At 37.0% G+C, this 15,563-nt stretch overlaps 1 protein-coding gene across 1 annotated transcript in view; it reads right to left on the bottom strand.

The window, feature by feature from the left end:
* LOC139742034 (rhophilin-1-like) overlaps nucleotides 1-15,563 on the bottom strand; it is a 66,330-nt gene that overhangs the window by 30,478 nt on the left and 20,289 nt on the right. The window contains exons 3-5 of the mRNA XM_071652596.1: nucleotides 10,337-10,541; nucleotides 9,008-9,085; nucleotides 8,240-8,364 (exon numbers count right to left, since the gene is read on the bottom strand). Of these exons, the coding sequence (XP_071508697.1) occupies nucleotides 8,240-8,364; nucleotides 9,008-9,085; nucleotides 10,337-10,541 (408 nt within the window). The remainder of the gene's footprint in view (nucleotides 1-8,239; nucleotides 8,365-9,007; nucleotides 9,086-10,336; nucleotides 10,542-15,563) is intronic.

Below are 15,563 nucleotides of genomic sequence, written 5' to 3'. Positions count from 1 at the left end.
TGAGTATGACTGAGGGCTGCACAATGGAAATAAAAGACATTCCAGCTTGTCACAATCATTTGGTGGCTGGGACTCATTACCTATCAATAACACTTCCACAATAGCATTAATCCAAGAAAAATATCCACTGTATAGCTTTGTTTGATATACATAGTCTTTTTACTTTCATTTCCTTCAACAAACACTTATATGTGATACAGCTCTATACCATTTTCCACTCTATTTTCATTGGGAAGAGAAGGATTGAAGAAGGCTACAGCACTCCAGGCTAGAGCAAAGTGCCTGGTATTGGACAACAGTGCACAAACAGGGCTGCACTTGACATATTGACAGTGAGGTACCACTTACATGGTAAGATTCATCGCCTGAGAATTTACGAGAATTCCTCACAAGTCACACCATGACCCTAAACTTTAGGAACAGTCAACACATGTCAAATAGTGGTGAAGACAATCAATCATCAGCTAGAAACCAAGAGACTAGTCAAGATAGAAGTATACTCAAAGAGACACCAAGCCATGAAAAAAAAAAATGTTTGCTTTCATTCTTTTGCATAGTTATAAGACACAGAGTTTTACTTTCACACATTCCTGTCTCTTCAATGTCAAGAAGACACTGAGTCTGCAACATGCAGTATGTAAGTCAAACTGTGTCTTTCTGTTGTTCTATCTATCTATCTCTTTCTTCTTTTTCAACCTTCTTATGTACAATTATGACTACGATGTATGCTATTCTTTTCATAATTACGTCCCTCTGCGCCTCAGAAAAGGATACTAGATCGAAGGCGCATTACAAATGCTGTACTTATTATTATTATTATTGTTTAGTTTATTATCCCGTTTCTGCAGATGTGACATCAGAGTATTAAACAGTGTTTTATCTGATCTGAACTTTCATACTTAAAGAGGAAAGATTGATTCAAAGTAGAATACAAATGTTCTGTTGGAGGGAATCCGAGGATGCTGATACTGTGGTCTCTAATAAACTACATAATCTTAGCAGAAAAGAAGACTGTGTCCATGCACCTTACTGTAAAACATGCTATTTTTGTGGCATGAAATTTTTGCAAACTGCAGCCGACAGCCTTTTTACCGCGTGAAATTTTTGCAAGGCGTCTCTTGCATTCAATGCTTACAGTGTAGACAATAACTTTCCTGTGCATTATAACTTTGTAAATCTTGGCTCTCGCGAAATGAGCGAAAGTAAAATGCCCTCCAACATTCCTCCTTTTACAGTACCCCTTTATGTACAGTTTGCATTTTGATTTGGGTCAATTCCATTGTGACTTATGGGACAAAGTGACAATTTTCGGCAATTTCAAACCAGTATTTTGAGAAAATAGTTGCATCAAATGCATTTTTCTCAGTTCATGGTTAGATCTATCATATCACAGTTTATGAAAACACCATACTTAGTTGAAAAGTATCATTGCATTACATTCAGCAATGAAAAATTGCTGTCGTGACTTATGGGACATCTGAGGACCACCGTTTTTCACATGGGAAAGTAAGTTCTGAAATATTCTTAAACACAGAGACTCTGGAAAGATATTTTCTTTCCTGAATGTAGCAAAGGGTTGGTGCTTACCCTGAGCCAAGTGGTATGAATATCTACTCATTGGTACAGTAGTAGGATAGGGAAAACCAGTGTGACTGATGGGACACAAAAACGTGACTTATGGGACGCTATCAACTACCACATTTTGAGATTGAGAGAATAATATTTACTGATGCCGGAACAAGTTCTAGAACATCATAAAACCAATCTATGACCAAAGAACATTCAGAAAATAAGCCATCTGAGAATTACACAAGCTGTATTATGGTCATAATAGTGTATCAGAAATGATACATAAATTCTGCAAAAATTGGCAATTTTCATGAAAAATGAAGGTTTTTCGGACATAACTCCTCTCCACGTTCACCGATGTTCACAAATGAGGTATCAAAATATCCGTTGTGAAAGGCTGCTTTGAGTAAACAATACCAGATCATCTAATTAAGCTTCATTAATCATCTATACTCAATAGTTTGATTTTCAGAAAATGCAACCTTTCGGTGGAATTGACCTTTGATCATACTATCTTGTATTTGACAGTTATCATATGTAACAATTAAATTTGAGTCAATATTTATGACATACCATGGATTTTACTTCATTGGGAATCAAGATTCAGTTCAGAATGGATAGCTTTTGTGCAGCTTTGCATATTCAGTGATGCATGTCAACGACAAAATATATTTTACAATGTAGGTGACCTGTGGCAATCAAGGCCTCTCCACACAGGCAGAAATGTTGATGAATTCAAACCAAACTTGAACTTTGAAAATAGAAAAGGGCATTGTAAATAGATTCGGTGCAAACAGAGTTGGGAGTAGCTCAACCCAAAAGAGCCAACTCAACTGAAAATAAGTGCTTCTCACCAAATTCAAGTTATCACCTTATGTTGTTGTTGGTTTTTTTTTTTCATACAAGTACCTACTGTGCAATGACCAGTTTTCAGATCTCAGAGAGTAAGGTGGCTGTACTTAAAAACCTACAGTGCTGTAGTCAGTTATCAGGTCTACACTTACAGTACAAACACACAATGTTGAAGTCAGTTATCAGGTTTGGGAGAATAAGTTTCAAACAGAGAAAGCAATTTGTATGAGTGCTACACCTTCTAGAGATATATACCATAAGTCTCCTAACTGGTATACAAACTATAGATATGACGTTACTTGTAGCCAAAACTCAGCAAGCGATACTTCTGATTTAGTCAGTCTCAGTATGTTTGTCAATGTTATTTATATACTTGTGCATCTAAGACAGGATACACAGATAAAGCACAGAAATCTCTTTCCTTTTTCTGAATATAGTAAAAGGATAGAAATTTTCACTAGGTAAGATTGATGCCAAGGTAGTTCAAATGAGTAGCTACAGGCTTGGCGATACGGTGCAATTAACTCGCCAGAAGCTTTCGCCCTTGATGCCTAATTTACATAAAGTAAACAACTTGTTTACAGAAAACCGCTAGAGAAGTGTTGCAGGACAATCGCAATATCTTGCCTCAAAAGCTATCAATGCTAAAATCTATACAGCAAATTAAAGGGGAAACTATTCTCTAACTCGCAATATCAGTTACTTTGGATTTTATTGGGGGCAAACCTGTAAAAATAATGTCAAAACTTAGCTATTATGAATTCAAAAGCTTTGCCATCTTTTCTACTCGCAGCGTTAACTGCACCGTATCACCGGGCCTGGTTATGGTAACATGTACATGAACCTAACAGGGTGTCAATTAATGCTCTACACAAGCTCCTACATAATATGTCATCAATTGCTTCATTCTTTATTCTCGGGGCTCTGCTTTGAAAGAAAAAGACCACAACTTTTGATACTGTAAGTCACAATTCATGTTGAGAGATAGTAATAGCCTACTTCCCACTAAAACTCCTACCTCTAATGATCTTAAACCAGCAAACAACTCCAGCTTTCCAAATTCTCTTTGCATTGTCAGTGTTCAACAAGAGTTGGAAAACCATCAAAGTCATATAAACTGCAAGTCTCATTGTAAAACATAGTTTGAACAAGGGTGACTGATATGGTGTGCAGGTTAGTAGAACACTAAAATGATAAAGTGGCAAAATCAGTTTTGCTCTATCAAAGTAGGAGTTTCACATAGTATGCATAGTTTGTCTGTTGACTAGAGGAAGGAACAAAAATGCATAAGAGAGACCCTCATATCATACATATCCATCTTTCCTTGTCTTTCTAAGACCAATCATTTTTTATCCTGCTCTCTCCAGTGCCACCTTTAATAATTCTCTCAGCAACAGCACACCATAAAGTGGGTAATCATATTCATATCATAAAATTACATGGTTCATGGCCATTTGCACTTTATCTCTCCCTCCCTCTCTCTCTCTCTTTCCCTCTCTGTCAAATCTACAGTGTTAAGCCTTTAATTCTCTTGGACAAACCTTAAAGCAATAATACTTATTTATAAATATAGTGCATGCTAATCATAGATTTGATCAGAAGGATTGCATCAGTTTGAGAGGCAAAAGGGTGTAAATGACACACAAGATACTGCCACTCTACTTTTCACAGATTGATATATCACTGGATGCTGAAATGATGGCAGTGTTCCCAAGTGGTTTCCTTTCTAAGCTGGATTTTTGGCCTACATTATGTAACAGAGTACAATCCCCTGGGCCTGATTTGTGAGCTGGTAAGCTGATAACTGCTGGCTAAGTATAGTGGAGACAGGCCCTGCAGGTCAGGTAATACTAGCTCCCTCCCTCCCTCCCTCCATCAACTAAATTGTTCCCTCAGTTTATTGTGCCCTTTAGTGTTTCACCTTGATAGCAGCATTTCAAAGCAGTCTGTTGATGAAATACAACTCTCATGACCCACATTTACAGTTTCTTTCTCCTCCCCCACCCCTTTCACATGATCTATTGAACTATTTCCTACACATGTTTATCATACAAATTACAATTGTATGTAAATGACCCTAGTTGTAGCATGAGCCATCACAAACTGTCAGTACTGTCAAAGTGGTTATTTTTGCGCTCCGCTGTGTGAGATGAAGGTTTTTAGTATTTTATTGAATTTTTGTCTTTAATTCTGCGAAATCTAGACATTTATTAGTGGAACATAATGGCATGCAAAAATATTTGCATGTTGTTATTTTTGTGCTGGTTTCTGGTCACATAAAATGCGTGAATATTTCCACACTGCAAAAATTTCCCTGTGTGAAAAGGCACTTTCATTAAAATATAGGGCCGAGGCCTGCTTCTCTGATGGATAAGAATTGCCTTACAAGACCAGCAGGCAATAGGCACCTAACAATACTGGTACTTTGTACTTTATATGAGGTACACACACCCCCACTGCAACACCTTCAGTTAGTACTATGGAGTTTTAATCCACAGTTGTTGTTGTTGTATGTTTTTTTACCAGTTTGATTCAGGCCAAAGCACTATGCTAGCATTGTACAGACTTTCACTTTACCTCACCTGCTTTGATTCCCATACCTAACCAGACACAAATCTCTTTTCAATGCGGTCACTCTTGCATCACAAAGGATGCATCTATTGTTGAAGAGAAACTCTGTGCATCACAATATGGCCCTAAACAAATGCACTATTGTTGGCTAAAGCCCTTCTCTTCCCTTCTAGCACAGAGTTTGATCAGACTGGAAGGAAGGAGCTGAAGTCATCATAAAATCAACTTTATTCTCTGGTCCCATGATCAAGGACATACATTGTAGTTCATGAAATCATGACTTATACTCCATATATAATGCAAAAGTGTTTCTACACACTCTCTCAGTTCCTGTAGTGATGGAAATATTCTTCTTTTCTTTTAATGTCAGCGTTTAGGGTTAGACAGATTAAACACAGTCATTTCTGGGGCTGCTCTATTGGTGGTCATTGTGTTTATGTGGTCATGAAACTGCCTGTGTGGGAGCATGGACCTAGGTCCATGGTGGGAGGCACCTTTTACCAAATCTGCAAAGATTCTGTTTCAAAGTTTTAAGACAAGGCACACAGCTACAACTAAAGTTAAAGGTGGTTGGTAGAAACAGCAATTTAAGGTTTTTTGGACTTGCTTTCCTGCTCTTGATGGCTTCTTATAATTTCCCATCAATACCATCAATAATTTCTTCTTGACTTCCATACTGTTATCAAAAATCTAGTCTGTTTCAGCACATCTTGTTCAAATCACACAGACTAAAAAAAAAGAAAAAAGAAAAAGGTTATCACTGACTCTTTGGGGATATCACCATCACAAACACTTCCTGCATCTGCATTTCAGCATCAATCATTTCAAGCGATATAAAAAGCAAATTAGAAAAATATCTCATGTTGAACCATCACAATAACTTTGAATCAGCACATAATTTAATCCCTTGACTATTCTGATATCATTCAAGCAGATGTTATACACATAAAGCTCTGAGAAAGAAAGAAAAATTGTGAGGACATGAGTTGTACAGGTGCTGAAATCCTACTTTAATGGATGCATACCCACAAAAAAATAATAATAATGATAATAATGGTTTTGGCAAATGCAAGGCTAAGTTCGGAATGTCTTTCTTTCTTTTTTAAATCTATATCAGAATTGATATACCTGACTCTATATGAAATGAAATGAGAAATTCAGACTCACAGGTATGCTAAACGTTCCTTTTTATTTTAATGGACAACAGCCTTCAAGATTTTTCTATCATTAGACCAATGTAGTGATTTGGCTTCAGTCCCCTGCCTTGCAGACTTCAGGCCCTGTAGACTGATAAAGACCTGATCTAAACTGTTCTGTGTCAATACCTGGGTCTCTCCATACCAGCGATGGGCAATCCTGATGTTATCGTCAGCTGTCATGGCAGATGTCGGGCGTGTCTATGTTTGACTTGTTTTTAGGGTATTTACTCACAGATATGACATCACCCTGTAGTTTGTCCCCTTTTTATTGACTGTTGGGTAACACAACCTTTCATGTCCACAAAATGTGTAACATGTACTCATGCATGTTTCCAAGTACATGGTTTATGTTAGGTAATCTCAACTAAAGGAATTGATTTTTGAATATATCTTACAGAAATAAATGGTTTGTAAAGTAAACATTGTATCCTACAAAATCCTCTCAAAATTCAAGTTATAACTGACAGTATTGTACATGAGTACATGTCAGCTAAAATGATTTAGTCTCTGTGATTATTAAATTCACTGAAAGCAAAGATCTGTAGCAGTGTACTACATTTTTATTTCAATATTCAACAGTCTAAAACTAAAAACCAAACATGAAAGATGTTTGTCTCAAGTCTGATTTCATTAGGTGACATGAAAGCTAAAAGCATTTACAGCATTGCAGATTAACACGTGGTGTAAAACTACTTGATTAACAACTGATGAATGAACTATCCTTTGAATAATAAAAAGATTTCCCTCAATTCTACTTTACTGTTGATACTATCAATCATAATTTCCACAGTTCTTATGCATTTTTTTTTCCTCATTTGTTTGGAATTTAGCTCCCATTTTGCTGGCTTGCTCCATCCCTGATGAAGCATCTCAAGTGTCTTGTACAGCTCAAATTACACTTTGTGGGTATCACACAGGTTGAGAGTGGAAACAGGGATCTCTTATCATGCACAGTGAAATCATGAATTATTCCACAATCTCAGGGTGGAACTCTCTACATTGCATCAGATTGACATGTGTGTGTACCCATTTCCCTTATCTTTGCCAATAGGACAACCAGTATAACATGTTAAATCCTAGCATGCATTGGTATGGCCTAGCTATTCAAAAGCTAAAGTAAATATACACTAGACTAACCTTTGTCATATAAACTCTATAAATCTTTATGATGTCACAAATTCCAATATCTATCATAAAATGAATAATACCTTATTCAGGAGCTCAAGGTTTATTCACTGCATATAGTTAGTATCACTCTCTTCACCAATGATGTAATTCTACTAGTATGTAATCTAAGCTGCACATTATGTATTTCCAATTACATTAAATAAATTGTAAATATTCAGAGTATTTATCTGCATTCTGGGGCATTTGACAATGAACAAAAACCCACCTACAGTGTATGTTGATTTCTTTTTACCTTTTTTTTTTACAGCCTGAAAGAGATACATGAGGGAATTCACTGAATGCTGAATGCTAACAAACATGTTTGTATAAACAACATAGACAGCTTCAGCGAGAGGAGAGAGATCCCCTTCAAGTGAATCTAACATTAAGTGAAAAACTGGACAAGCACAGTACAGCTTGACAAAATCACAAGTAAGAGCCTAACAAACATGCATCAGTATAAAGTCACACTGAAGTATTTGACAAAGAGACTCCAGCATACTTGTACTAACCTGGAAACACAAAAGCAGGACATATTGTATACACTGCCGCCTCATCGTTGCCATGCCAAAATAATCCCACTCACCACTGTTTGGATCAATATTGACTGTTCAAACTCCTAGATATACAATGTACTGAGCTTTTTAAGAATGCATAACACATGAACCCTGCAACCATAGTAAACTCTTATCTCTTGGGTGTAACTTATAGTTTATGCCTCCTACCTGATGTATACCAGTGCACAAAAACTATGACAAAGAGAAGAAAGAAAAATCCCAACTTTATATTATAGCGACACCATCATCAGCATGTTCCCTCCTCTGTAATGGATAAAGAAAGGACAAGACTGTACCATTTATATCATCTTGTGAATCACTCACCAGTGAAAGTAGATGCCTACATTCCTGTCAGGTGGGAAAAACCTGTTCTCTACAAAATAGAGCTGGTTGTAATATTCCATGAGTAACTCAACACCTTCATCATTCCTTTTGGGTGTCCGTATTGACTGCAGATGATGAGAATGTGAGAGAGATATTGAATAGAAGAATTTCAAGCAACAAGTAAAAAGTGAGAAAGGAGTGATATTGAATTTACAACTTGGGGTCAGGTAAGAGGGTATCTCTCTACTTGATGTGAAAGCAAACAGATAATATTAAATGGGCAACAAAATCATCAACAGATCATTTTACAGTTTAGAATTGTGCATAATTAAGTATACAGACATTTAGAGAAGACCAGAGAATTTATAAACATTGCAGGACACATCCACAGTCTTTTCAAGCATCTGGCTTGCATTCATATCTGAAGTTCAAAAGTTCAATCACAACAGTACAGCTATCTAGACTCCTTTTTTCTGAGAGTTCAATTTTATCAGAATTAGTTAATCAGTAGTCACTTAGTTAATAACTTGTAGATGTCACTACATGAATTCCACTCTGATAGGAAACATAATCACTGCTACAATTTGAATTCTGGTAATTATATTCTGATGGTATTTCCTTTTCTTGAAATTTTGGTCAACAGTAGATCATCTAGTTAAAGCACTGATGGTTATCATTCTCAAAGCAATGACAGGTACAGTATATTTGCAAAAACAAACAAACAAACTGAAGTATGTCTCAAAACAGTATTGTAAACACATCACTTACTTGTCTGAGTTCTGAAAATTCCTTGATCTCATTCTGAAATTTCTCCCCATCTGCACTGTAATGCTCTGATATGTAATCCTGCAAGAGAGAAATAGAAGGCCATTGGCACATTTGCACTGACTTCTGATATAAAAGTATTTCAAGGCCAATATGTACATGTTTATAGCTATCAGTACACATGTTATCTTACAAGCTGATAACATGCAAGCAGGTTATATCATGCCACTGATTTTATCATCACTCTGAGGATAATTGGATCCATAAAAGGTGTCAGAAACACTTTATATTGTGGATTACCTCTTCGTTCACATGCAATGCCCTAGCTAGTGGGCTATTTCAAAGATTGCCATACCATTACCAATTATATCACATCATTTTCATACTGGATGTGATGAACAAGTTAGGGGGGAAATGGGGGTATGGTAGATATATTCAGCCTCAAAAGATGCAGCTTTCCCTAGCAACACACCATTTCAGCAGCTGATGCCATGATGCATAATTCTGCAGTTAATGAGCAACTGAAGAGGTTGACTTGACAAGCTGTTAGTCCAATCAATTGAATGGGTGGATGGGGAGGGGGCTGCTCTCACACAGATGATATTCATGTCACATAAACATCTTAAGCTGTTAAAGAAATCCATCTACCTAATTGATATAACACGTTATTCACATCAACAGTGGGACTGCATAATGCTCTACAACTTTGACAGATTGCATTTTACCAGTCTACAATATGCAATTATCTTTCTAGACCTCCCCTCTCTTTATACCATAACCAGCCACAAACATTCATATGTAGACAGTGAGTAAGATTGGAAGAGTTTGAACCATTTTAAAATGTGTATAAATATAAAATAAAACAAAAAAGGAATAATTTGGAATTTGTTGACAAAACTGAAGTAGCGGTAAAGACTCCACTAATTACCAATATATTTTGATGCATTCAATTATTTTCTAACTATTTCAAAAGCCTACCATTACACCAACACTTCACTATATAGGGCATTGTAAGTATGAACCTACACAAAGAGTAGATTTGTAAAGGAATGTGATATTGGAAAGTGTAGTCATCAGTTCATGTGTCCAACACAGTAACATACACTTTTATATACCACTTCAAAAACTTATAGGCCTAGATGCAATTGTGTAGAATTTCTGCAGGTTCATGTTGTACTTCACAGTAAAAACCCTAGTTTCTGTCTTTATTTCTCTTGTGGCTTACATTTTGTATTGTTTATGGTTTCTTTTGGAAGACATTTTTGTAGTCAGCCTGTGATTTCCTGTATTCACAAGACTACAGTCTTTTTAAAAATTTACACATATACTAACCGTGAAGTTGATCCTAACATCAAGCATCTTGGTTTCCTTGAGGCCCAGAGGGATGAGAGGCACACTGCGCATATAGCTGTCATTCTGGTAGGCCTCTACATCACTGTTTAGCTCTGCCAGTTCTTCCTTGAGGAGCTGTAGGTTAGAGTTGACAAAGCTCAGCTCTAGGGCCACCTGCTCCTTCAGCTTGCGATTGGTGGCCGCCCTGGGACAGGAGAGGAAAAAGAGAGACAGGTTGATGGGAGATGAATAAGAAAAAACAGACAGACTGACAGACAGACAGACAGACAGACAGACAGACAGACAGAAATTTGAATCATACTTCACCATGAACATCCATGTCACAAAGGAGATCTTATTGAAAGACACACAAAAAAGACATCCACACTGAATGAATGACAACAGACAGAAACAGGTACACATTATGTAACTCTCCCCTTTGTAATTTCGAAAGACTTTTCCCATGTCATTCTGCACAACGTAGCTACATCAGTACATGCACGTATCATGTACTGCCTTCTGCTAACATTTAGGCTTACGTACAAAGTAATTTGCAATGCAACGATCTCAAAACCTGTGTCTTACCCTATAGTAAATTAAAGAAGTCACAGAATATGAAGTACATTGTAGCTGAGAGTTGTGTTTATCAGCCACTGGAAACACTCCCTCTGTATTAGTATGGATGCATACATGTAGGATAGGAGTACATGTATGTGTATTTACTACACACTCTTAATCATGGTTGCATTAAATAGAATAAATGACATTTCTATTCAAGACTTCTGCTTAACCCATTGAGGACGGACAGATTTTGTTACAACATGCATTTCCCATAGACACTCGCCTGAGTATACTCGGGACTCGTCTTCAATTGGTTAATCAGGAAGTCCTATCACATGACTGAGTACTCCATTATGTGTGAAAGGAATGTTTTTTTCCTATACAGCTGATTATTGAAGACCATACAAATATTTAGAAATGAGTTAGGGGGAAAAGGCTTAATTTGAATTGTTTTCAAATAAAAATAACTTGAGTAATTGAGAGTCTTTATTCATGGGATGGGTTTTAGTCTCCCAACAACAAATCTCCCTGGAGAAAGGATGAGCCAAAATAATGAATTTTCCTTCCCATGATAATCAGCAATGCATCTACATATTATGCAACTTAAGGGCTTTTTACACTTGTAAATTTTTGCTTAGTCCCGTACCAACGGTGGGGCTAAGGGGGGCCTTAGCCCCACCGTTGGTACCGGACTTTCCTTAGCCCACTTTCTGTTTACACTTGTTTTTGCGAAAGTGGGCTAGCCCCACCAATAATCCCGTACTATCTGGCCCTGCAAAATAGCAGGGGTTAGCACCGCAATTGCGGTGCTAACCCCACAATTGCGGTGCCAAGCAGGCGAGTGTAAACAGAACAAAAAAATAATCTGCGGCTAAGCGACGAAGACGAAGTCCGACCCCTCACTGACCAATCAGAAACGAGGTAATCAAGTGCTGCCGGTGCGTGCGTGTACTTGTACAGTGCACAGCCTAATCATGAATATTCATGTGGTTTGGAAAGTACGGGGCTAAGAAATGCGAGTGTAAAAAGGTCAGTTTTCTCCTTAGCCCAGGACAAGAGCTTACGATTTAGTACGGGATTTATTGGCGAGTGTAAAAAGCCGAAAAAATTGATACGGGACTAACGATAGTCCTGGGTCAGAGAAAGTACGGGGTTAAGAAACACAAGTGTAAAAAGGGCTCTAGTGTGTTCTTACTTATCATAACAAAGTGAATGTCAAGGTGCCCTCTAATAAGGAGCAGATGACACAGCTTGTCAGTTAATTCCCTGGACACAGCTGGAGAAGGGAGAAGACAACTACAGGAAGGGAGAAGGGGAGGATACACCAAGTTCTCAAGTCAGGCCACTGCCTGTTTGACGGAGCGGCCAGCTGCTCTGGCCAAATTCAGGAAGTTATGAATTTATCGGTCTATCAGCAACCGTTCAGACAAGCAGGCTATTTCCCTAGAACTTAATTGAGCAGCTACATGTACAAAGTGTATATTTTAGCTCTAATGGATGAGTAGCAGAGGTGGATAATATCTAGAGGATTGCTTATGATCACCTTTGGCAGCAACACTTTCCCAAACTGTCACAGTTTTCACCACTCCTATACAGCTGTCAAAAGTTCTGATTGATACTAGTTACCTGAAGCAAAGACTCAGACTAAGACCTTTGGTATCTTATCAGAGACTTTAAAGGACAAGTTCACCTTCATAAACATAAGGATTGAGAGAATGTAGCAATATTAGTAGAACACATCATTGAATGTTTGAGGAAAATCGGACAATCCGTTCAAAAATTATGAATTGTTAAAGTTTTTGTGCAGTAACCACTGGATGAGAAGACTATTGCAGCGTGTGAATAACTTAGATGTCACATGCGTACAACAATATAAGGAAAATATAAAGAGAATTTCACAAAATTTCATCTTTTGAAAAAAGTACACATTCCCCAGACTCATTACCGACAAATGTTATGGGTAATATTATTCCCCCTGCCTTTAGAAAGTGGCAAGTCAAGTGCTCTTTTATTATGCGAAAAAAGTGAAAATATGTTGAATTTTCTTTACATTTTCTTTATACTGTTGTACGCATATGACTCACAAGCTGTAGTAGTCTCCTCATCCAGCGGTTCCAACACAAAAATTTTAAAAATTCATAACTTTTGCATCGATTGTCTAATTTTCCTCAAACTTTCACTGATGTGTTCTACTAATATTGTTGCATTCTCTCAATCCTTATGTTTATGAAGGTGAACTTGTCCTTTAATAGTGTGCCCCAACTTTGTGGAATACCAGTCAGTTTAGTACAATAGTTATATGCTTTAGGTAATGACAGAACTCCAATATATTCTTATATCTGAAGCAACTACAGATACTTTATCAGATACATGCCTTCCACTAAATGCACTCAAAACACTACTCTGTTTGACTACTTTATGTTTAACAGGTAAAAGATTAATTAGAACATTACCTCTTATTATCCCACACATTTATGTGCATAAGGGGTTTCAAGTGAAGAAAAAGACCCCACCAAATCTATTCATGCTATCTTTCCAAAGACAATCTCAACCAAAAGTTAATGAGCAGCATATCTTTCATGACTGTACAAATCATGTTACATGCACAACACAAAATTGTTTTTCGAATTGACAAATCTGAAGGAAAATAGGAAATTTTGTACACTGTCGGAACTGTATCTAGACAAAATGCACACTGCCACTGGTATGAGTCATTTAAGGACAAGTTCACCTTCATATACATGTGCATTGAGTGAAGGCAACAATATTAGTAGAACACATCAGTAAAAGTTTGGGGAAAATCCGACAATCCGTTCAAAAGTTATGAATTTTTAAAGTATCTGTGCAATCACTGCTGGAGGAGAAGACTACTACAGTGTATGATGTCACATGCGTGCAACAATATAAGGAAAATAAAAGGAGAATTTCACAAAACTTGACTTCTTGAATAAAGTACACATTTCTTCGACATGTTACTGACTTATGTTAGGGGTAATATTATTTCCCCAGACATCTGAAAGAGAGAAGTCGAGTGTTCTTTTATTATGTGAGAAAAAAGAGAATATCTTGAATTTTCTTTATACTTTCTTTATATAGTTGTACTCATATGACATCACAAGCTATAGTAGTCTTCTGATCCAGCAGTGACTGAGCAGAAACTTCAAAAATTCATAACTTTTGAACGGATTGTCCGATTTTCCTCAAACTCTCATTGATGTGTTCTACTAATATTGCTGCATTCACTCAACCCACATGTCTATGAAGGTGAACTTGTCCTTTAATTAGTATTCTTGAAGTAAACTTGTGTGTGATTGTTTTAGGGAATCATTCAAACTTTATTTTTTTTTTCTTTTATTTCACTCAGCTGTTTTGAAGAGATTCATATTATTCCCCCCCCCCCATACTTGCTTAGCACAGTCTGATCAACAGATACATTGTACCAACAACTACAGAAGTCATATTCATTTTTTGTTTTGTTTTGTTATTCAATTTTTAGCCATTATTGCTGAAATAAATTCATATTTCATATATCACCCTCATCAGCCTCTGGCCATGAAAAGTGTTGGGCTCCTGTATACTCTAGAGCAGATCTATAAAATCAATCTCTCAGATCACAGCTTGGATTAGCTGTATGGCATGTTGCGGAATAGCATCACACACTCTACATCACAGCTGAGAGACTGAATTTCTCAGGAAGAAGGGTGTCTGAGCCAACACCTCCATGGCTCTTAATTTATTCCTACATCACACACACACACACACACACACACACACACACACACTTTTCCCTAATACAGAAAACTACAAATGCAATTTTAATATTGGTTGTTCATGCCTTTCCCTTATGAAGTGAGCTTGTAGGATACCGGCAGTTACTTGTATGAAATGCTACCAATTACGGATTGTCTTCTTCAGAATATTATTGGTAAGCATGTCACATAACCAGCAGCCATCTGGGACTAATTCACTGATCAATTATCATGTCAGGGTAAAGACTGGCAGCTTCATGGCAAGAATGAATGCTGGCAATATGAGTAGCATCTCATTACTTCACAATCATCAGACACATAACATCTACACAAGAAAATGGTCATCCAGCCACATTTATGATCGTTGTTGTTTTTTCCCCATTTTTCTCTTCTAAATACATCATGTCATCAATCTACACAGTGTACATAGGCAAGCTATCCGTACAGCTAAAAAAGAAAGAAAAAAAAAAACTGTTTGGCAAAGGGGGCAGTTATTGATTTTCTTTGTCACTGCTTGCAAACAGAGAAGTGCAGAACAGTGCAAGCAATCAATTCTAGTGTATGAATCGACGATACATTACTCAGCCATGCATGGTTAGCATAACACATCTACATGTAAATTGAATAGAATACATGGCAAGGCTTAACATTTCTTAATTTCCTATCAAAAGTGTTCAAAAGGTTCTGTGCATTTGTACCTTTGATAGGATTCACAGCAAACATCATTTCTAGACTACCCTTTCTTTGATATAAGAGGAATTGCTTCTTTTTGACACTCCAATGGGTTAAAAAGTAATAAAATATTTAACAAAAAAAACTCCATCAACTACTGTACAACATTATATTTACTGTCTTTGATTTTGTGAGCTAATTTAATACATTTATCAGCTCCAAAGCCATCCATCGTCCATGATTCC

The sequence above is a fragment of the Diadema antillarum genome, unplaced genomic scaffold, assembly GCF_040938485.1.
Source record: "Diadema antillarum isolate AM-2024a unplaced genomic scaffold, OU_Dant_1.0 seq00000975_RagTag, whole genome shotgun sequence".
NCBI classification, from domain to species: domain Eukaryota; kingdom Metazoa; phylum Echinodermata; class Echinoidea; order Diadematoida; family Diadematidae; genus Diadema; species Diadema antillarum.
This window is presented reverse-complemented; position numbering and strand designations above follow the sequence as displayed.